The sequence below is a fragment of the Pteronotus mesoamericanus genome, unplaced genomic scaffold (assembly GCF_021234165.1).
Source record: "Pteronotus mesoamericanus isolate MK-2021 breed Mesoamerican mustached bat unplaced genomic scaffold, CSHL_Meso_final contig_73, whole genome shotgun sequence".
Lineage (NCBI taxonomy): Eukaryota > Metazoa > Chordata > Mammalia > Chiroptera > Mormoopidae > Pteronotus > Pteronotus mesoamericanus.
The window spans coordinates 21298777-21321924 of record NW_026555245.1 but is presented as its reverse complement, the minus strand read 5'-3'; the positions used below and the strand labels follow the sequence as shown (position 1 = coordinate 21321924).

The 23148-nt window shown below is 33.7% G+C and overlaps 1 protein-coding gene across 3 annotated transcripts in view; it reads right to left on the bottom strand.

The window, feature by feature from the left end:
- JAK2 (Janus kinase 2) overlaps positions 1 to 23148 on the bottom strand; it is a 102277-nt gene that overhangs the window by 48578 nt on the left and 30551 nt on the right. For 2 of the 3 annotated variants that reach the window (XM_054583087.1, XM_054583086.1), the window contains exons 3-5: positions 17913 to 18162; positions 5037 to 5160; positions 3726 to 3843 (exon numbers count right to left, since the gene is read on the bottom strand). In XM_054583087.1, coding sequence (XP_054439062.1) covers positions 3726 to 3843; positions 5037 to 5160; positions 17913 to 18132 — 462 coding nt within the window. In that variant the 5' untranslated portion in view covers positions 18133 to 18162. Of the gene's footprint in view, positions 1 to 3725; positions 3844 to 5036; positions 5161 to 17912; positions 18163 to 20388; positions 20637 to 23148 lie in introns of those variants that run through there. The other variant, XM_054583088.1, reaches the window with a different exon arrangement.

The window sequence follows — 23148 nt, the reverse complement described above, 5'->3', positions numbered from 1 at the left end:
AAAAAGAAAATAAACTATATTACTTAAAAGCACAAACAATGAAATAACCAGCATGAACCAAAACAAAAACCTAAGTGTTGGTAATAACCGGTAATAAAAATTAGTGCAGGAAATGAGCTGAATTTCTTTTTGCACAATTTCAAATACTTATTTCACAACATTTTTGGAAATGAGCGAGTAAGTCATTCTGATCAAAAAGGAGCTACTAAAAACTGATGGCTAGGTATATCTCTTTTTAATAGCCTGCTCTTTCCCCAAATATAATATAGGACCAGTGGACAATAAATTCTGTTCATGAAGATAGTCTGTGGAACTCATGCCCAAAAGAAAACATATATATGGAAAATCAATGAGAATAGTGCTAAGAATATAATCAACCAAATACCCATTAGAGAAAAGCTACAAATGGAGTCCCAAATGCCAAAGCACATTATTTTAAAGTAGCTTGCCTTCAATATCACAGGATGTACCAATAAATTTTCATTTCATAAGACTGTAGAAAAGTAGTTTTTATATGGGTGGCTGACAACATTTGAACAAAGAATTTTTGTCTGCATTCAGCCAGAAAAGTAAAAAAACCGTTATCACAAACTCAGAAATTAACCAAAGAAAAGAACACGGAGTAAATATCCTTCTTCGTCTTCTTCTTCTTCTCCTTTTTTTTTTTTTTTTTTTTGCTGAATATGTGTGAATTAATTAACGGTTGTTCACATGTCAGCAATTTACTTTTTTCCTTAGTGGCCATATTTGTGATATAAAGAAAATCCTCAGAAAAAAATAAATTTAAAAGTTTGGCAGCTTCATTTTGTCTTTTTAATTGTTTACAGGTTCTAAATCTGTCTTTCTACAATACAGTCTTACTTTAAAAATAGTTTAATGTCTGCTTTTTTTAAAACTACTTTTTAGTTCTTTTTAAAATTTCAACATATTCTTACACTCTGGTAATGTCACTGGTCAAATTTGCTTTACTTAGTGTCTAATATGCATATAGCCTAACCTCATAAAACACACTCAAGGAATAAGAAAATTACTACCTTATTTATTTTCTGGGCAGAGACTTAAAGAAATAGAAATATTAAGAAATATAAAAATAGAAACCAATAAAAACATTAAGTATTAACTGTAATGTAAAAATTTTTAAACTGTATAAAAAAGAAATATGAAAATCCATGTGGTATTGTCTAGGCACTATTTAGAATTACATTGTGAAATTATTTTGCTGTTCTAAATATGAAAATCCCTTCTAGAAAGGCAAAACTGGAAATCACCCATAATTTTTATAGATCAAAAGCAGGAGATATCACAATATTAGGGTAAAGTAATTAAATGAATAGTTTAGGAAACTTGCCTTATTAATGGACTTAACTAGCATGTCACGAAAATAGATCAGCTCTACAATATGGATGAAATAAAATCATAAAAGTGACAGAAAGTCATAATCTCATACTACACTATTCTCAAAAGTCTGTCTCTCTCTCTCTCAGTCATTACTGAAACAAAGGAAGCTGAACAGAAGTTGGTTGGTGGTCAAATGATTTTTGACAAGAGTGTCAAGACCATTTAATGAAGAAAGGACAGTCTTTCCAATAAATGGTGCTGAAAACACTGAGTATCTACAAGCAAAAATGAAGTTGGACCCTTATCTTACACCATATACAAAAATGTACCCAAAATGGATGAAAAACCTACATGTAAGAACTAAAACAATAAAACATAAAACACAAGAAAATGTAGGGAGAAAGGTGCATGATATTGGATCTGGCAATGATCTCTCAAATATGATACCAAAAGCACAGGTAACAAAAAATTGGACTACATAAAAATTAAAAACCATTGCACATCACAGGGCACAATCAACAGAGTGAAAAGTAAACTTAAAGAATGGGAGAAAAAAATGTGCAAATCATATGTATGATGAGGTGTTAACATCCAGAATTTATAAAGAACACATAACTTGACAAAAAAAAAACCTGGTTTAAAAATGGGCAAAGGATTTGAATAAAAATGTCCCCAAAGATATACAAATGGCCAACAAGCTTATGAAAAAATGGTTAACAGCACTAATTATTAGGGATATGTAAATCAAAACTGCAAATACTGACTTATACCTATCAGAATGGCTACTATAAAAAAGTAAAAAGTGTGGACAAGGATGTGGAGAAATTGAAATGCTGTGCACTGCTAGTCAGAATGTAAAAATGATGCAGCTGCTATGGAAACGAGCATAGCAGTTCCTCAAAAAAAAATCAAAAAAAGAATTACCACTTTATTCAATTTATTCCACTTCTAGATATATATATATATCCAAAGAAATTGAAAGCAGAGTCTCGGATATTTGTAAGCCCATGTTCACCAGAGCACTATTCACAAGAGCCAAAATGTGGATGCAATTCAAATATATATGAACAGATGAATGGATAAACAAAATGTGGTACTATGTACAACAGAATATTCGGTCTTAAAAAGGAATGGAATTCTGACACATGCTACAACATAAATGAACCTTGAAGACATTATATTAAGAGAAATAGTCCAGTCACAAAATCCCACTTACATGAGGTACCAGGAATAGCCAAATTCATAGACAAAGTACACAGGTGGCTGCCATTGGCCAGAGGAGAGGGGAATGGGGAATTATTGTTTCATGGGTATGAAGTTTCAATTTAGGAAGATGAAAAATGTTCTGAGGATAGATGGTAGTGATGGTTGCACAACAATGTGAATATACTTAATTAATGCCACTGATCTATCCAGTTAAAAATAAATAGTAAATTTTATTACGTATGTTTTACCACAATAAAAAATGTACATCGCTCTCATAGCCCAAAAAAGAACTGTCTCAATTTGTTGCTCACAAACTGAACGAGCCCTACTAGACAGTTTAGAAATCAGGATCTGTAGGATTATTTCCTATAATACTATCAAATCTAATTTAGAACTCTTTAATCTGATACCTTGGGGAATACCAAAAACATATCTTTATACAAAAGCACTAATATATTTTCTTTCTTTAGTTTCTACTCTTCAGTCTTCTAGCACATAAAAATAAAAGTTATTTAATAATAAAACATTTCAATTACAGTTTAAATCAAGGTAATATATTTAAAAAGCATTATAAAATGTTCAAATACATTACAAAAATTTAACATAACAGTATTAAAAACAAATAACTGGAACCCAGCTCTCAGACTAAATATCAACAGCCAGCCATCCTCCTATGAGGAGCTACACAAACTATTACAGCTCAATTTTTTATGCAGTTACCTGGTTTCTTTACATTTTACTCCACTATTTAAGTCTGAAATTGTTCAGGAATTTTTAAAAAAACCTTCTCTAAAGACATTTATTGTCTTATGTTTCAACCACTTATGTCTACATGAATCATGTTGTAAAACTCAGTCTAAACTGTGAAGTCCTTAAAATAATCTAAAGCACTGGGGAAGAAGAAGGAGGAGGAGGAGGGGGAGGAAGAAAGAAGAAGAAAAAGATTCAAAATGGACATTTCAAGGAAACTTAATAAAATAGATTCTATTACCTATAAACCACAGGATTAAAAATTATTGAAAGCAAATTAATTTTGTTACCTATTGGTGCCTTTTATGCAAAATGGAACATCAATTTTCCCATATATGAAGATTTTCCTTATTAAAGAGGTATACTATAAAGCAAGGTATTTATCATTTAACACAGGTACAATATACCTGTATTACATAATATAATCATACCTGAGCAAAAAGGTAAGACATGACAAAGTCATCAAGAAGAGGCGCTTCAGCACCTCGAGATACTCCATGCCGATAGGTTCTGTTGCTGCCGTTACAATACCAGTAAGGAAAGTAAAATCTACAAGACAGTTAAAACATTCCATCAGCCTCCAAATACGTACTTCAAATATAAACGCACTGTGTATATATAACCGCTTGTAGCATACTAAAAGGTATGATCCCATAATCAGAAAACACAGCTAACAGTGTTAAATACAAGTTGAGAACAAAAAGATATCTGGATAAGACCATAATAAAAGTATAGGTAGAAAATATAAGAAACATAACTGTAAAATCAATATACAGCCTCCTTCCAGGTACAGAATGTAGAGGCAATAACAGGAAACAAGAGAAATGTAGAAATATGCTTATTATTGATACTTATATATTGGTAACAATTTTGTCATCTCCAAATAATGACTTTTTGTTTCTTTGCTCTCAGTTATAAAACTTTTTTCCCCTGTCTATGGCACTGGTTAGGAACTTGACTAAAATCCTTAACAAAAGCAATGATTGTGGCTATCTTTGTTTCTAATTTTAAAGAGACCACTTCTAACATTTTATCACTTAACAATATTATTTGCTACATGTTTTTTATAGATACCCTTCATCATGGTAAAAACATCTCTCTTAAATCTTAGTTAATCGAGGTTTCCTTTACCTTTCTTTTTTAAATTATAAATGAGTCTGTGTTCTTTTTTACTGAAACACTGATTCTCTGAAGTAAATGGATCTATTTCATAAGAGCCACAGATCAAACTTAACTTCTTTGTTTCATTGAGCAGAAAAATACTTCTTGGATTTTTCTAAATTAGTATTACATGTTACCATAAATTATTCAATAAACTTTATAATTTGAGTCTGTAACAAACACTGGAAAAATCTTCTCTTCAACTTTAAAATAAAGCTATTAAAAAGAAGAGATGTGAGATTACATTTTATTGCACAAAACATTTAATTTCCTGGGAGACTAGCAATATTCCAAATATTTAGGATTTTGCTAGTAAAGCCATACTCATCCTTTAAAAAATTTAATTATAATTATAAGTGCTAACATAGCATCTCACCAGAACAGCTTTATTATCAGCATTCTAGTCAAAGAACATGAATGGATACTTCCTCTAATGAAGAAAGAGAGTCTTAATTGAAAAAAATTAAATGTTAATTAGTTCTAGTCTCTGGTAGTATGTACCTTGCAATTAAAATTTTTTTCAATATTTTCTCCTATTTTGTCTTTTACTAATAAATGAGTCATTTTACTGAAAAAAGTACCTTATTCTGTAGAGTACATTGTGCCTTGTTGACTCATCTATATGGAAGACATGGTTGGGAGGATACCAGATCCTTTCTGTTTCACTCATTAAAGCAAACATACTGTGATACACTGGTGTGATTCCTAGGAAAGAAACAGAAAAAGAAATGAGTACACATAGTTAAAAGTACATATATATAACATCTGTAATTTGTAGTGGGTCTGAAGTAACAACTCAAAATAAGCACAAAATGCAACAGCAGTCAAAGTCTTTTTCCCCCTGTATTTTAAAATGTGATTGCTGGGACGCTTCCAAGCAGACTTTTAAAAATTATTCCATTTTTTTAGTTGTCTCTATAGAAAAATTGATTCAAATCTGTATGTGTTTTAATTGATAATGAGGACATCAAATAACTAAAATAATTAGAAGTTACAGTTTATTTTTAAGTGAACAGTGAAACAGGTTTATTTGTAAATACCAAGTTTTACACAATACACTAGTAATTATATTCTCAGCCTTACAATGAAAATTTTTAATTGTGAACTTAAAATGCAAGGATATGTGATTTTTTTTCAAAGATATTTTTAGATGTACATGAACAAAACATTGAGGTCACTGAACTTTTTGAGGTGCATATAAAGTCTCTAGGCCACACAATTATTGCTTTTTATTTCAGCACATATAGAATATTCACACATACACAAACATATACATACTAATCATGTGGAGATTAAAAACAAGACTCCAAAAATGTCACAAAATAATCATACATAGTATGTCCTCTAGTCATGATTCATTTAACTCAGAAATGAATACTTAAAAATTTTAAATCCTAGGATATCTGGCCAATATGGAGATGTAGGTAGAGATGTTTCACTTCCTTGCACAACCAAAAGAAGGATAACAACCAATTTAAAAAGAAAAAACAACCAGAACTGCCAAAAAATCAAACTGTATGGAAGTCCAACAACCAAAGAGTTAAAGAAGAAACATTCATTCAGACTGGTGCACCAAGACAAAGAAATATCGCCCAAGTGAAACAACAGATCAAAATTCCAGAGAAAAAACTAAGCCACGAGGAGATAGCCAACCTATCAGATGTAGAGTTCAAAATACTAGTAATCAGGATGCTTACAGAAATGATTGAGTACGATCACAAAAACAAGAGAAAGAAGTGAAGGCTATACAACATGAAATGAAGAAAAATATACCAACAGTAAAGGGAAGGAAACTGGGACCCAAATTAACAATTTGGAACAAAAGGAAGAAATAAACATTCAACCAGAACAGAGTGAACAAATAAGAATTCAAAAAAATGAGAAGAGGTTTAGGAACCTCTGGGACAACTTTAAACATTCCACCATCTGAATCACAGGTGTGTTAGGAGAAGAGGAAGAGAAAGAAATTGAAAACTTATTTGAAAAAATAATAAAGGAAAACTTCCCTAATCTCACAAAGGAAATAGACTTTCAAGAAGTCCAGGAAGCTCAGAGACTCCCAAAGAAGTTGGATCCAAGGAGGAACTCATAAATAAACTACCCAAGATTGAAGATAAGAAAAGAATGTTAAAAGCAGTTAGAGAAAAGCAGAGAGTTACCTACAAAGGAGTACCCATAAGACTATCAGCTGATTTCTCAAAAGAAACCTTAGAGGCAAGAAGAGGCTGGAAAGAAGTATTCAAAGTCATGAAGGCCAAGGACATACACCCAAGATTACGCTCTTCAGCAAAGCTATCATTTAGAATGGAAATGCAGATAAAGTGCTTCCCAGATAAGGTAAAGCTAAAGGAGTTCATCCTCACCAAGCCCTTATTATATGAAATGTTAAAGGGACTTATCTAAGAAAAAGAAGATCAAAACTACGAACAGTAGAATGTCAACAAATCACAACTATCAACAACTGAACCTAAAAAACAAAACAAAACAAACTAAGCAAACAACTAGAACAGGAACAGAATCATGGAAATGGAGATCACATGGAAGGTTATCAGTGATGAGAGCGGGGAGAATGGGTGAAAAAAGTACAGAAAATAAGAAGCATAACTGGAGGTGAACTAAGCAGAGGGAGGAGGTGGGGGGTACAGGGCAGAGGGGGATAAAGGGAAGAAAAAAATGGGGCAACTGTAATAGCATGATCAATAAAATACACTTAAAAATTTAAAAAAAATAAAAAATAAATGCTATCATCAATTCAAATAAGAGTGTGAAATTAAAATAATTTATTAACTTTTAAAATAAAAAAATTTTAAAGTCTTATATATTTGAAAATATAAGCCTCAAAAAAAAGTACTTTTAAAGCATATCATTATTTGTTCAAATAATTATTTTAAAAAGAGAGGATAGGGAAATTTTTAATATTAACTGATAAATTATTACTTTAAGGAATTATTGTCAATTCTTTATAAGTAATAATGGTATTTTTCCTTGGGGATAGCTGTTTTACTTTATTTTATACTTTTCCATCATCATTTATACCCTCTATACCCTCTTCAACCTCCACCCACTCCTCTCCCCATCACTATCACTACATTATTGTGGCTGTCCATGAGTTCTTTCTTTAAAAAAAAAAATTATTTATTTACTTTTAAAGAGAGGGGAAGGGAGGAAGAAAGAGAGGGAGAGAAACGGCAATGTGAGAGGGGTACATTGATTGGTTGCCTCTTGCATGTCCCCAACCAGGGACCTGGCCCACAACCCAGGCATGTGCCCTGAACAGGTATCGAACCATCAACTTTTCGGTTCTCAGGCCAGCACTCAATCCACTGAGCTACGCAAGCCAGGGCGAGTTTTTTTCTCTTTTTATTTCTTTTTTGCTCAATCCCTACACCCACCGCTAGCCCCACCAAAACCTGTCAGCCTGTTCTATGAGTCTATTTCTATTTTGCTTGTGAGTTCAGTTTGTACATTAGATTCCATATGACTGAAATCATATAGTAGTTGTCTTTATGGCTTACTTCACTTAGCAGAATGCTTGCCAGGACCATCTATGCTGTCACAAAGGGTAAAACTTTCTTCTCCTTTTTTTTTACAGCTGAGTAGTATTCCATTTTGTACATGTCCCATAGCCGTTTTATCCACATCCACTCATCTACTGAGAGTATTTTTATTTTAGTGATATTTTCATTCTTTTCACTGTAGGCAAAATGACACCGACTTCATATGCTGACAAAAATTCTTAATTTGTAGTTAAGTTATTAAAATTTCCTACTCATAGATATATAATAATTTTATTAAGTTACATATTAAAAGCTTATTCAGTAAAAACTTTGAAACTGTATCCTTGTATTCATTCTTGTATTTACAAATACTTCTAAATCTCACGGGTCACAGAAGAAATTATAACAAAAATTAAAAAGCATTTATAATGAATGATCATCAATACCATGCATTAAAAATTATAAAATATAACTGAAGTGATACTCAAGAGGAAAGTAGTAGCTCTGATCTGATTGTATTAGAAAATAACAGATTGGTGTAAGTTATCTAAATCAAGATGTTAGCAAATAACAAAGTAAGTCCAAAGACAGGCTTACTGTAAGTAAGCTGAAAGGATATGACACAATGGAAGTTATAATACAGGAAATAAAAAGTTAAAATAAAGAGAATTAACAAGATAAAGGCTAATTATTTATAATGACTAAATAAACAAGCCTTTGTCAACTATGATTAAAAAAAGGCACAGATAAACACTAAGAATTTTTTAAAGTATAAGTTAAGACAAAAAGAGAGTGCTAGAATAAATTATGCCAATAAACTTGAAAATGTAAACAAGTTAACAATTTAAAAATATATAACTTTAAAAATGGATTTAATTAAAAATTTCAAAAGAACTATAATCATTAAAGAAACAATATCCCTATTTTTTAAAAAATGGAGGAGAAGAAAGGAGGGGGAAGAAGGAAAAGAGATAGGAAAAGAGAAGGAATAAGAATCAGAAAGAAGAAAGAAAACCACCATCAGGTCCAGATGAGATATACGAGTTCAGCCAATCCTATCTTATTACAGAGAATAAAATGGAAAGAACAGAGAAATAGACACATATTGTGAGTTTAGGGTGATTATGATACCAAAACCAGACAACGACATCATAAAAGGATAATGCCACTTAACCAAAATAGATACTAAAAATCCTAAGCAAAATATTAGCAAACCAAATTCAACAATATTTCCTTTTTAAGAGTAAATAAAGTTCATTCATCCTAAGATTCCAAGGTGGCTAAATTAGAAAAATCTAGTAATGTAATGTATCAGAATAACATGCCAGAGAAAAATCTGTAGTAAAATGGCAAAATCACAGACTTGTAAAGCTGGGTGGTGATTATACTGGTATGTATTATATTTTTCTAAACAAAGTATTATTTAAAATATTTTATAATAAGAAATCAAAATTTAAAAAGTAAAATAAAAAAATTAAAGTGAAAAATGGAAGTAAGTTATTCACAGTAGAGCAAATCTACATGACTAATAAAAAGTGAAGGAATGGTGAGACCTAGTATTGAAGGAAATGCAGATTAAAATTATGTGGTATCCCTTTACACCCATTGAACTAGCAAAAATAAGAGGGATAACATCTAATGCTGATTAAATTGTGGTAAAAAGGGTACTATTACATAACTGCTAGAACTATAAACTGGTAGAGCTTCTGTGAAAGCAATATTGATATAATTTTGAGAAATCATTGTCAATAAAAATTTTTAAAAACTTTTACCCCTAGCACTCTCTCCTATATACTCCTAAAAGCACAGTACATTAATAAGAAAATAGAAAGAAAATGTAAATTCAAGAATAGAAGATAAAAAATTGTGGTAGTATAATCCATGCCATGGGCTGTTACAAAATTTAAAAAATGAGTGCAAAAGTAGTTGGCTTGAATAGATTTTCCAACATGTATGTATTCATAGAAAAAGAAAGAAGCACAAAAGGGTATATAATATGATTCCATTTTATAAAATAATAGCCTCAATATCCTAATGACTGTGGGTATGGGAGGAAGTGAGATAGTGTGTCCATATGTGATTATATGATCATGGAGAAAACTATAAAAGCATTCACAAAAGATTATTGCTCTGGTTAACAGGATGGGACTAAGAAAAAGGAAGGTCAGAATACAGTGAAGACTTTTTCAAAAAATTTATTAAAAACAGTAAGCCCTCATGTCAAAAAAAGAAAGAAAAGCGAAAAGGGAATTAAGGAGATTAATCAATTCTAAAACAATTCTAAAACATTTAGCATGTAAATCATCTGGAAACTATTGAGAACTACGGTTTGCCATTCTCTAAACTTTTAAATAACAATAAGATGCCTTGGTGGGTGTGGCTCAGTTGGTTGGAGTGTTGTCCTATAAAGTGAAAGCGGGTGGGTTCAATTCCTGGTCAGAGCACATCCTTGATTGTGGTTTGGTCCTTTGGGGAGCGTAGGAGAGGCAACCAATGGATGTTTCTCTCTCACATAATGCTTCTCTCCCTCTCTTTCTTCCTCCCTTTCCCCCTCTTTCTAAAATCAATAAGCATTTCTTTGGGTAAGGATAAATATTATAACATTAAGTTACCAGCAAATGTCATTCAAATAATTTGAGAAGTAGGTATTTTATTGGAATACTATTTTGACCCACATGAATTCTGCATTGAAAGAATATTTTAAATTGTAAATAACATCATCTAGTCAAGTAGTTAGCATCACAATCCATGTCTCTGTCTTGCACATACTACTTTTTTTTTTAATCTAGAAGGTACTACCTCTCCTTTAAGTGCAAAATATTTCACAAAAGCCAGTGCTCTAGGTACATAAAAGACTCAGTGGGTGATGAAAATGCCCAGAAAGGGGCCATAAAAGACCTGATAGGAGATTATCTTAGAGAGAGAATCTTAATTAACAGAGAGCTAGCATTCAACTTAAATGTAATCATACAAACAAAATTATACAGGGTCCAGCACAAATAATGCTCTCTTTTTATTACAAAATCTTTTATTACAAAATCAAAAACATGTAATGTTGTAACACAACAATATCACATTCAAGCACACCATATGACATTTTAGGTGAAATGTTTAAATTAACATTATAAATTACTACACTCATATTATTACCCTACCAACAACACTCAAGCAGGCCTTACTTTTGCTGGACCTTGTGTGTATAACTATTATTCTTAGCATGTGTTGATAGAGATTTATTTTAGAACAAGTTCTAAAACTTTAGATCAAGACAAGGATGCCCCATTCATATCACTTCCACTCAACATTGTAACTGGGAAGGAAGAATCAAAACTGTCCCTTTCTGCACGTGGCCTGATCTTATATACAGAAATAAGAAACACCCCCCCCCCAAAATGATCAGAGCTTTAAATAAGTTCAGCAAAGTTGCAGAATACAAGATCAATGGATGAAAATCAGTTGCATTTTTATACACTAGTAATAAACAATCCAAAAAAGATAATTTAAAAATCCATTTAAAATAACATCCAAGTGAGTAAAATACCAATGAATAAACTTAAGAGATAAAAGACTTATACAATGAACACTGTAAAACACTCCCGAAAAAAAGTAAAGAAGACCTAAATAGACAAAAAGACATCTGTAGGGTAACTGGAGGCAGTCTGGCCTCCTCACCCAGGTGTCTGGGTAACTGAGGGAAGCAGTTTCTCACAACCTAGAAGGGGTCTGAAAAAGTAGTGTTCTCATAGCTTTGAGACTAGGTCTCACAGCCTTGAGTCTGGGTCCAATAAACGGTTCCCCTAATACAAAGTTGGCTGTCATGTGAAGCTCATGCTATGTTACATAACTTTTTTGGCTTGAGGCCGGCTTTATTCCTTCTAGTACTTAAGAAGGTAGGGGCTTCTTAGTGGGTGTGCAGACATAGACACGGGCTTGTGGCCTGCATGGCTCCCTGGAGTAAAGGTATGTCTGACATTCCAACAGCTCCGTGAAAATTCTTCCATATGCACGAATCCCATGAACCTGTCTGGCCCTGCACAGTTACAACACATCTAATGTTCATGGATTAGAAGACTTACTTAAGATGACAACATTTCCCAAATTGACCTATATATATGCATTCACTGCAATCTCTAGTGAAACCTCAGCTTTCTTCATTGCAAAAACTGACAAGTTAATCATAAAATTCATATAAAAATCGAAGGGCTAGCCATAGTTGGTGTGGTTCAGTGGACTAAGCTCCGGCCTGCACACCAAACGGTCACCGGTTCGATTCCCAGTGTAGGCCACATGCCTGGGTAGCAGGGCAGGTCCCAGTAGGGGGTGCACAAGATGCAACCACACGTTGATGTTTCTCTCCCTCTCTTTCTCCCTTCCCTTCTCTAAAAATAAATAAAGTCTTTTTTAAAAAAAATTGAAGGGCCAAAACCATCTTTAGAAAGAATAAAAAAGTTGAAAGACTTATACTTCCTGATTTCAAAACCTACTACAAAACTGCAGTAAAGAGAGTGGTACTGGCATTAGAACAGACATATAGACAAATGAAACAGAATTGAAAATTCAGAAATAAATCTGTTTTTCTATGGGCAAATGATATTTTGACAAGGGTTCCAAGACAACTGAGTGGAAAGATCATAGTTTCTTCATCAAATGGTGCTGGGATTTGCCTGTGGATATCCATTTGTTTCTGGCTTCTTATTATAAAGTTCACCCATGTTGTTACATGTATTTGATATTATTCAGCTGAATATTATTCAGCCTCCAAAGAATAATGTACTAATATGTGGTACAACATGGATGTTGTATGTATAAACACTGCACAAAGTGGGAAATAGTCAGTAACCAATGGATACTCACATGAAAAAGGAGGATATTGGAACCCTACCTCAAACAGTCTGCAAAAATTAACTCAAAATGGACCAAGTTAAAATTTTAAAACTCCTAGAAAAAAAAAATGCAGAAACAATGCATCATGACCTTGGATTTGGTAATGGATTCTCAGATATGACAAAAAACACAAGCACCACAGGCAAAAATAAATAAACTGGACTTCATTAAAATTAAAAGTCTTTCCTTCAGAGGATATCTAGATCCAGACAGTGAAAAGACAAAAATAAAAGGAAGAAAATATTTCCAAATGATATATTTGATAATGGATCTGTATCTCGAAAGCATGACTAATATCAACAACTCAATAACAAGAAACAAGCCATTTTAAAAGTGGGCAAAGGAATTAAAAAGGTATTTCTCTCAAGAAGTTATGTAAATGGCCAATAAGCAACGCAAAGATGCTCAAAATCATTAGTAATCAGAAAAAAATATCAAAACTACAAGATACCACTTCATACCTGCTAGAATGGATATAATATAAAAAGTCAGGTAACAACAAGTGTTACCAAGCAGCAGGTGGGGTCCTGATGCCCGCCACCACTCTCTAGGTAAAATTCCAGAGGCAAAGGTTTAGTGATAATGGAAAGGAGTCTTTATTCAAAAGCTACACAATTTTGGAAGAATGGCAGGCTTCTGACTTAGAGCTCATCCCCTCTAAAACGCCCAAAGAAGAATGACCCTGCCATCCTCTGTCAGGTCAACCCAATCCTGGGCTGCATCCAGAGTTTCTTATCCCATCCAAAATACCATCCTTTGGGAAACACAGGCAGCTGCAGCAAGACCTGCCTTCTTTTTATTTTAAATCTTCTGGGCCATAATTCCATGAGCTCTGGAGGCATTCAGACTCTCATCCAATCTCATCTTAGACTGTTTATCATTGTCTCAGGCTTCACCTCCTACAGCTTCTCCCTACTCCTCCCCAGTGGTCTAATCAGATCTCTCTGTATCAGTAGTTCCTCAAAAGTTAAATGTAGAGTTACCATTTGACCCAGCAATTCCACTCCTAGGTATATACACAGGAGAAATTATATCATATGTCCACACAAAAACTTGTACATAAATGTTCAGAGAAACATTACTCATGATACCCAAAAGGAGAAAAGAGTCATAATGTTTATCAGCTGATAAATAAACAATATGTGCTATTATGCATATAATGGAATATTTATTGTCAAAAAAGAATGAAGTACTGATAGATGGTACAACATGAATGAACTTCATACTATTATCAAAAAGATGGATAATAACAAGTGTTGATAAGGATGCAGAGAAACTGAGGCCTTGATACACTGCTGGTGGGAATGTGAAAGGTACAGGTGCTTTGAAAATATTCTGGCAGTTCCTCAAAGGTTAAGCACAAAGTTGCCATATGATTTAGCAATTCCACTCTGAGTCAAAAAGAACCATATACTGCATGTTTCCATTTATATGAAATGTCCCAAATATGCAAATCCTTAAAGACAGAAGTAGATAGGTGGTTGAGGGAACTGAAGAAAAATTGTTGAGTTATTTATAATAGGTATGAGGTGGTGAAAATTGACATGATGATTACACAGCTATGTAAATAAACTAAAAATATTGAATTACCTAACAAAAAAAGAAGTCTCAAAAGCAGCAAAGTAAACCACAAGTTATCTAACCACCTGCCAAAACAAAATCCATCACTATTTAAAGAATACAACAAAATCCAGCAGTCAACAATGTAAGTTATAATTTATGTTACAATGTCCAGCATCCAATAAAAAATTGTGGGCATTCAAAGAAGCAGGAAAATATGACCCATAACTAGAAGAAATATCAATGAATAAAAGGATGCCCCAAAATGAAACATATGGTAGAATTACCAATAAAAAAAAAATGAAATCAAATACTATAACACTGCCCATCTATTAAAGAAGGTAGAGCAAAACATGAACATGGTGAGGTAATGAAAATCATTTAAGCAATCCCAATAAAACTTTTAAAGTATAAACTGCAGGAAAAAAGATTGGTAAATATGAAGACACAGCAATAGAAACCAAGTGAAATGAAGCCAAACACAGAAAACTAAGGCTGAAAAAAAATGCAAAAGTGATGTCAGAAAATATCAAAAGGTCTAACTAATAAAGACCAGAAGACAAGGAACAAGAAAGGAGTACATAAATATAATGAAAATTATAAACCCGTAGATCCAAGAAGCTCAACAAACCACCAGCAAAGCAAACATAAAGAAATCTACACCAAAGTATATCATAATCAAATTTCTGAAAACAAGCGATGAAAAGAGAATCATAAAAACCATCAGAGTAAAAAGACACGCTAAATACAAAGAAACAAAGATAAGAATGATACAGCTTCTCATCAGAAACAAGTCAAGCCAGAAATAGTGAAAAGAAGTAGTACTGAAAGGAAATACTGTAGACATTCTGCCTATTTAGCTAAAATGTCTTTCAAAAATAATAGTAAAAACTTTTAACCAAACAAAAGTTGAGATAATTTATATCCAGCAGACCTACACTACAAAAAAATATTAGGGGAAGTTCTTCAAAAGAAGAATGATGCCAAATGGACATCTGAATTCACATAAAGAAATAAAGATTGCTAAAAATTGTACATATGTGGATAAATATAAAAGATATTCTTCAAATCACTTTAGAAGTTATTCAAAACATTAGATATGCTAGTTCTAACTCTAAATAGGCAGGTTTAAAAAACAATCCTACCCTAATGAGACCTTGATTATTTTTCTCACATCAACGCAGAGATGACAATGGTTTCCAAAATCATTGTATAACTTTTCTTTACTCTCTTACTCTCTTTCCATAACAGAGATTAACTCATTTATTGACTTGTCAAATGATTATGGGTTAAATGGCTCAACTGGGTGCTGGCTCGCCTGAATGAATGCCTGAACCATCTCATGACTGGTCACAATTTTCAATGTTAATGATTAGGGTCCTGAAAAAGCTCTACTTCCAAAACCACCAAAAGGAATTTTAAGGTCAGGTTAAAGAATAAAGAATAACTTGGGCCATTTTGTCATCTTTAAAAGAAAGATAACAATAGTACCTACACACCATAGTGTTGTAAGTATTGAAGAACACATCTAAAGTACTTAGGACAGTGTCAGTAAGTTTTAGCTAGCTGAAAAAAATGTTGTACAATATAATATGCAGCTGTAACATTAACTCCACATTCTAGTCTACTCTTTAGGTACTGAGTTAAAAATAAAGGTCATTTAAAAAAATATATTCCCCCTAAACATTTTACAATTACAGATCACTACAGATCAAGATAGTCATTAAATATAAATATTTTGATATTAAAACTATTTATCATGTGTAACATGAATTATTTTATCAGATAATCAAATCCATACTAAACAAAGAGTTGTTATTATTAAGTTTTGATTGCAGCTGGATACAATGAAAGGCATTTGGGGATGGAAAAGGAAGGAATACTAGGTATACGAGCAGCAAGTCAAGGAAGAGTAACTGGCAAAAGGCTCAGAGGGATGTGGGAGGATTCCATCAGATAACTCTATATAGTCAGTTTGTCTAAACTTTATTGTTTCTATGCTATGATGCTCTGACCACTAGGCCCCCTGGGGCATAGTGTTCCTGTCCCTACACCTTTGCTGGGCAGAGTTTGGGCTCCCAAGGCTCCAGAAGCCCTGTCCCCATGGATTTGGGTGCCTCCATCCTTTAAATTCTAGGTGGAGGCAAGCATGCCCTCTAGGCTTGTGCAATCTCAGCTGATAGAAACAGCTTACTCCACCAAAGTATGCTGCCTGCACCCTATGGAGCGGCAGCTGCTGCACTAGAGACTACCAGAGCTGCACCTAAGGCAGTCAATGAGCTCCGAGCTATGGTGCACCAGAGGAGCCCTCAATATGAGGCAGCACCAGGAAGCAAGCAGGATGTCTCCAAGATTTGGCAGCTCCTCCTTTGAAACTGCTCTGTCACCAGGGCCCTTGCACTCTGAGTCTGTGAAAGGAGGGGCAGCCAAAATGATTTGAGTTGTCTTTGCAGTCATTCTTCTATTGTCTTAATGAATAGCTCTTGGCATCTACTGAGATGGTTGATCCACACTAGTTATCAAATGGTTGTTTAGCCACTGCCAGGGTGTTCTCTCTAACCACACTTTCTCATTTTTTACAAGATGGATGGGCTGAGAATTTTCCAAGTCTTTAAGTGTTGCTTCCTTTTTGCTTAACAATTCCATCTTCAAGTCATTCCTCATACTCACCTAAGACCTCATCAGAACAACTTTTACTGTCCATATTTCTACCAATATTCTGTTCAAGATTACCTAGTATTCTTTAAGAAGATTGAGGCTTTCTCTACAGCTCTCCTCTTTTCTTTCTGAGTCCTCACCAGAAGTGCCTTTCGTGGTCTGCCCACAAGGTAGACTTTTTCTGGCACGTACCTCAAAACTCTTCCATTACCCATTATCCAATTACAAAGCCACTTCTACATTTTTAGGTATCTGTTACAGCATCCCCCCTCCCCAGGTCTCAGTACCAATTTTTGTCTTAGTTCACTGGGAATGCTGTAGTAAAAATATCATAGACTAAGTAGCTTCTAAACAACAGAAGTTTCTCATAATTCTGGAGGCTGGAAAGAACAAAATCAAGGCACTGGCAGATTCAGGGTCTAATGAGGATTCACTCCTGGTTCATAGATGATTCATTTTTTTATTCATCTTACTATGTCTTCACATGGCAGAAGTGGCAAAGATACTCCCTGGGGTCTCTTTCATGAGGTCACTAATCCCACTGATGAGGGATCTGCCTAATGACCTAATCACCTCCTAAAGGCACTGCTTCCAAATACCATCACACTGGAGGAATGTATTTCAATATAAATTTGGGGGGAGACACAAACATTCTGTCTATATAACTAGCACAATGCAGATTTGCCTTAAATTCTACAATAGTGAGGTTCTCATTTTTTATGCATGAAAAAACACACCTGTCAGCCATACAAACATTAAAAAACTAATATTAACACATTATACGTGTACATTGTATTAGAGTAGGATACTTTAAGCAATCATCCATTAATAAGAAAAATAACTATTTTTAATAGTTACCACAGGCTTTAGAAGCAGCAACACAAATTTCTTCTGCAACATACTCCCCAGTTGGAAACTTCAGGTAATCTCCCTCAGTTTTCCCAAGGGAATGATAAAGATACACCTGCAGGACTGGATCTATTTGCTTCACAGGGTCAGCAATTCCAGGGATATCACCATTATGATGTATAGGAAATGTGGATACTCCTTCCATTTCTGTCATTGTAAGGCAAGCCATTTCCACACACAGTCGTTTTCAGAACATTGCCTGTAAGAGAAAACAACATAGTTAACAAATGAAAGTGGTATTGCAGCTGTATACCTTTATATACAAAGAAGTCTTCACTGACAAGACTCTATCAAATCCATTATTGAATAAATATTGTGTACTACCATATAAAAAGCACTGTGAAAGACATAAAAGAAGATTATAAACTTCCTATGGACAAGGACCATAAAACTGTCAAGTTTATAACCTGAGAAAACATAATATAAATATGTAACACAAAACAAAGAAAATCAATTACAAACCACAGAAGAGTCCCCATGAAGCACATGATTTCTCAACAAAAGAATTACTCTGACAATTGCTTATTATTAGTGTCTGGAAGGGAAAAAATAACATTTCAAGCTGGGATTAATTATTAGAGGTCATATTTAAAACTGATCTTGAACAATGGTTTGGATTTAGACAGACAGAAAAGGAAGAATATTCCAAGAGAGTGAAACTGCTTAAGAGTGGAAAGGTATAAAATATGTTCAGTAATTTATTGGACTAAAGTGTAGAATTTGAAAAGTTACACCATTTAAGATGGATGACTACTCAGGACAAAACTGTAGCTACATACCCAATCTGCATTTTTCCTTCTTCCTTGACATAGAAGCCCAATTTTATTGAGAGTAATGTATCAAAGAACAAAACAAAACACTGTACTTCCCCACAGATAGAGAGCCATGTGAACCAGTTTTAGAAAATGAGATTTAAATTAAAGTTGGGTGGTACTTTCAGGGCCACTCCTTAAAAGGAGGCTGGCTTAGCTCCCTTTTTGCTGTTTTGCCTTCACTCTCTTCCTGTCTGAATCTGAACATAAATATAGGGTAGTGAGCCACCTCAAAACCCAGAGGCAGCCATGAAGAAAAGCCTAAGAGAACAAAAGACCTGGTAATGTTAAGCAGCTGAATCAATATCAGGAATCACCCATGATCTATTAGCAGATTGTTTCTTGTAAAGGAATGCAATCCTAACTGATATAGTATAAAATTAAGGTCTGAATGTCAGACAAAAGAATTTAAACTTTATCCCACAGTCAATGATGAATTAGAAAGGTAAAATGATGAAGTGTCAGAAAGCTACTGCAACAGTGTAGGTGTAGTAAGATCCTGAACTGAAACAACATGATAAGAGGTAAAATAAAAGCATGATTTGATACAGCCTGGAGACTAACTGAATATAGAAGCCAGGAGTGGAAGATAGTGTGAGAATTTCAAATTTGAGAGATCTAGAATACCATTAATGGAAATGAGGAAGTGAGAAGGACTTTGCCCTTTGATGCTGGAAGGTGAGGAAAATAAGGACTACAGTTTTACACACTTTTATTTAGAAACAGAAGTAGGGCAATTACACCAGAATCTAGCTGGCAGCTAAAACTTGACACTGACATTTGGAAAAGCTGAAAATCTGACAACCTTCCTCATAGAAGTAAATAATGAGCAGATTTATATGAAGAGAGAAGATGGGAATAATAGGAGGCATATTCATATGGCATGTGCTATGGATCAAACACTTCACCAAGTACAGATATTAAGGAAGGAAAAATGATTATTGAGTAAGTGAATTGCAATGTGCTATTTAGTTCTATATTCAACTATAAGGACCTGATTGAGAAAATACTTTCAGTATATAAAAACAAAACAAAGCAAAATTTTCAGCTACATTCAAGTATAATTGACAGATAAAATTGCAAGATAAAGCATACAACAAAATGATTTTCATTGTATACATTGTAAAATGATATCCCCCTCCTGCTGAGTTGACTAACACATCCATCACCTCATTGTATACCTTTTTTGGGGAGGGGAAAACTTAAGTTCTCGTCTCTTAGAAAATTTCAATTATACAACACAGTATTCTCAACTAGAGTCACCATGTTATACTTTAGATCTTCAGACATTATCTATCTTATAACTGAGAATGTATACCCTTTACCAATTTCTTCCAATTTTCCATAGCTCCTGGCAATCACTTTTCTGTTTCTTAGAGATACACTTCTTTTTTTCTCTTTTTAAAATTCAAGATATGTGTTACTATACAGTATTTGTTCTCCTGTCTGGACTATTTTACTTGCCCTCCAGTTTCATTTATGATTTCACAAATAGCATGTATTCTGTTATAAAGACTGAATAATATATGTTCCAGTGTACACACACATGCACATGTGCACATACCACATCTTCTTGACCCATTTACCCAGTGACACTTAGGTTATTTCTATACCTTGGCTGTTGTGAGTAATGCTGCAATGAACACGGTAGTACAAATATCTCTTCAAGATAATGGTTAAGCTTCCACTGGATACAGACCCAAAAGCTGGATTGCTGGATCATATTGTAGTTCTATTTTTAATTTCCTGAGCAATCACCATACAGTTTCCATAGTGACTGTAACAATTTACATTCCCACCAACTGTGTAAAACATTCCCTTGGCTCCATATCCTCACCAGCATCTGTTATCTCTTGTCCTTTGGACAGCCACCCTAACAAGTGTGAGGTGATATTTCACTGTGGTCTTGCTTTGTATTTGCCTGATGGAGATGCTGAGCACCTTTTCATGCATCTGTTGGTCATTTGTATATCTTCTTTGGAAAAATGTCTTTTAAGGTCCTCCTTTAACCATTTTTTAATTAGGTTTTTGATTGTTTGATTGTTGGCTATTGAGCTGTATGAATCTCTTATGTATTTTGAAGATTATCCTCTTATCAGATAGATACTTTGCAAATATTTTCCCCCATTCCATTGGTTGCATTTTCATTTTGTTTGATGGTTTCCTTCACTGGGCAGAAGCTTTTTCATTCAATGTAGTCCCTTTCATTTATTTTCACTTTGGTGGCCTTTCCTTTTGCTGTCAACTCAAAAAAAAAAAAAAAAATCATTGTCAAGACCAACGTAACGGAGCAAAACTGCTTGTTTTCTTCTAGCAATTCTATGGTTTCAGGACTTACATTCAAGTCTTTAGTCCATAGAGTTGATTTTGTGCATGATAGGGATTCAGTTTCATTCTTTTGCATCTGGCTGACCCAGTTTTCCCAACACATTTTACTGAAGAGGCTATTCTTTCTCCATTGTCTATATATCCTTGCCTCCTTTATCATACTAATTGACCATGTATGTATGTGTTTATGTAGGGGCTCTCTATTCTGTTTCATGGATCAATGTGTGATTTTATGCAAATGCCACACTGTTTTGATTACCATAGCTTTGTCATATAGTTTAAAATCAGAAACTGTGATGCCTCCAGCTTTGTTCTACCTACTAAATATTGCTTTGGCTATTCGGGGTCTTTTTTGGTTCCACAGAGTTGTAGGTTTAATTGTTTTATTTTTGTGAAAATACCATTGTGACTTTGATAGGGATTGCATTAACCTGTAGATTGCATTGGGTTGTTGGGACATTGTAACAGTATTAGTTCCTCCAATCCATGATAATAGAATAGCTTTCTATTTAGATGTATTCTTCAATTTCTTTCATCAATGTCATATAGTTTTTATTGTACTCATCTTTTACCTCCTGGGTTAAATTTATTCCGAAGTATTTTATTCCTTTTGATGTAAATGTAATAGAAATTGTTTTCTTAATTTCTCTTTCTGATTGTTCATTGCTAGTGTACAGAAGTGCAATTGATTTTTGCATATTGGTTTTGTACTCTGCAACTTTACTGAATTTATTTATTAGTTCTAACAGTTTTTTCATAGAGGTTTTAGGATTTTATATATATAATATTTTGTCATCTGCTATAAATAGAGACATTTTTACTTCTTCTTTTCTGATCTGGATGCCTTTTCTTTTTCTTGCCTAATTGCTCTGGCTAAGACTTCTAGTACTATGCTGAATAAAAGTGGTGACAGTAGGCATCCTTGTACTGTGTCTGATCTTAGGGAAAAAAGCTTTCAGCTTTTCACTATTGAGAATGTTAGCTGTGGTTTTGTCTAACACGGCCTTTATTATTTTAGGTACATCCCTCCTATTGACAATTTGTGAAGAGTGTTTAGTCATGAAAAGATGCTGAATTTTGTCAAATGCTTTCTTTGAATCTATTGAGATAATCATATGATCTATTTTGATCTAACTGTAACTGAAATAACAGTTCCAATGTTTCCTTACTGATTTTCTGTCTTGCTGATCTATCCATTGTTCAAAGTAGGATACTGAAGTCCCATAGTGTTTTTGTATTGCTGTCTATTCCTCCCTTCAGATCAGTTAATATTTGCTTTATATATTTAGGTTCCTCCTCCGTTGGGTGCATAAATAGTCAGTAATGTTAATCCCCTTCACATACTGACACCTTCATCATTATGTAATGACTTTTTTCTCTTGTTATAGTCTGTGGTTTAAAGACTACTTTGTGTGATATATGTATAGCTACACCCACTTTCTTTTGACTTCCATATGATGAAATATCCTATATCTTGCCACTCCCATTTGGCCAACAACATTTTTTCCAAAAAAAAACACAAAACCCTGATAGTCTTATGGGAGTTTCCTTGTAGGTAATAAGTTGCTTTTCCCTTGCTGCTTTTAAGATTCTTTCCTAATACTTAAACTTTGACAATGTAATTGTAATGTGTTTCAATGTGGGTCTCTTTAAATTCATTATATGTGGTATCTTTTGGGCTTCCTGGATCTGGTTGTCTGTTTCTTTTCCTAGGTTAGCCAAGTTTTCAGCCTTTATTTTGTAGAATAATCTTTCTGTCCCTTTCTCTCTTCTCCTCTGGACCCCTATAATGCATATGTTGGTGTACTTAATGGTTTCTTGTAAGTCCTTTAAGCTATCTTCACTCTTTTGCATTTTTATTTCTTTTGCTCTTCTGATTAAATGCATTTCATTGGCTTGTCTTCTAGTTCACCGATCTTTTCTTCTGTTTTATCTAGGCTGATTTGAATCCCTCAACTTAATTTTTCCATTCAGTTACTATATTCTTCAGCCCTATGATTTCTTTTCTTAAGATTTTATTTATTTATTTTTAGAGAGAGAGGAAG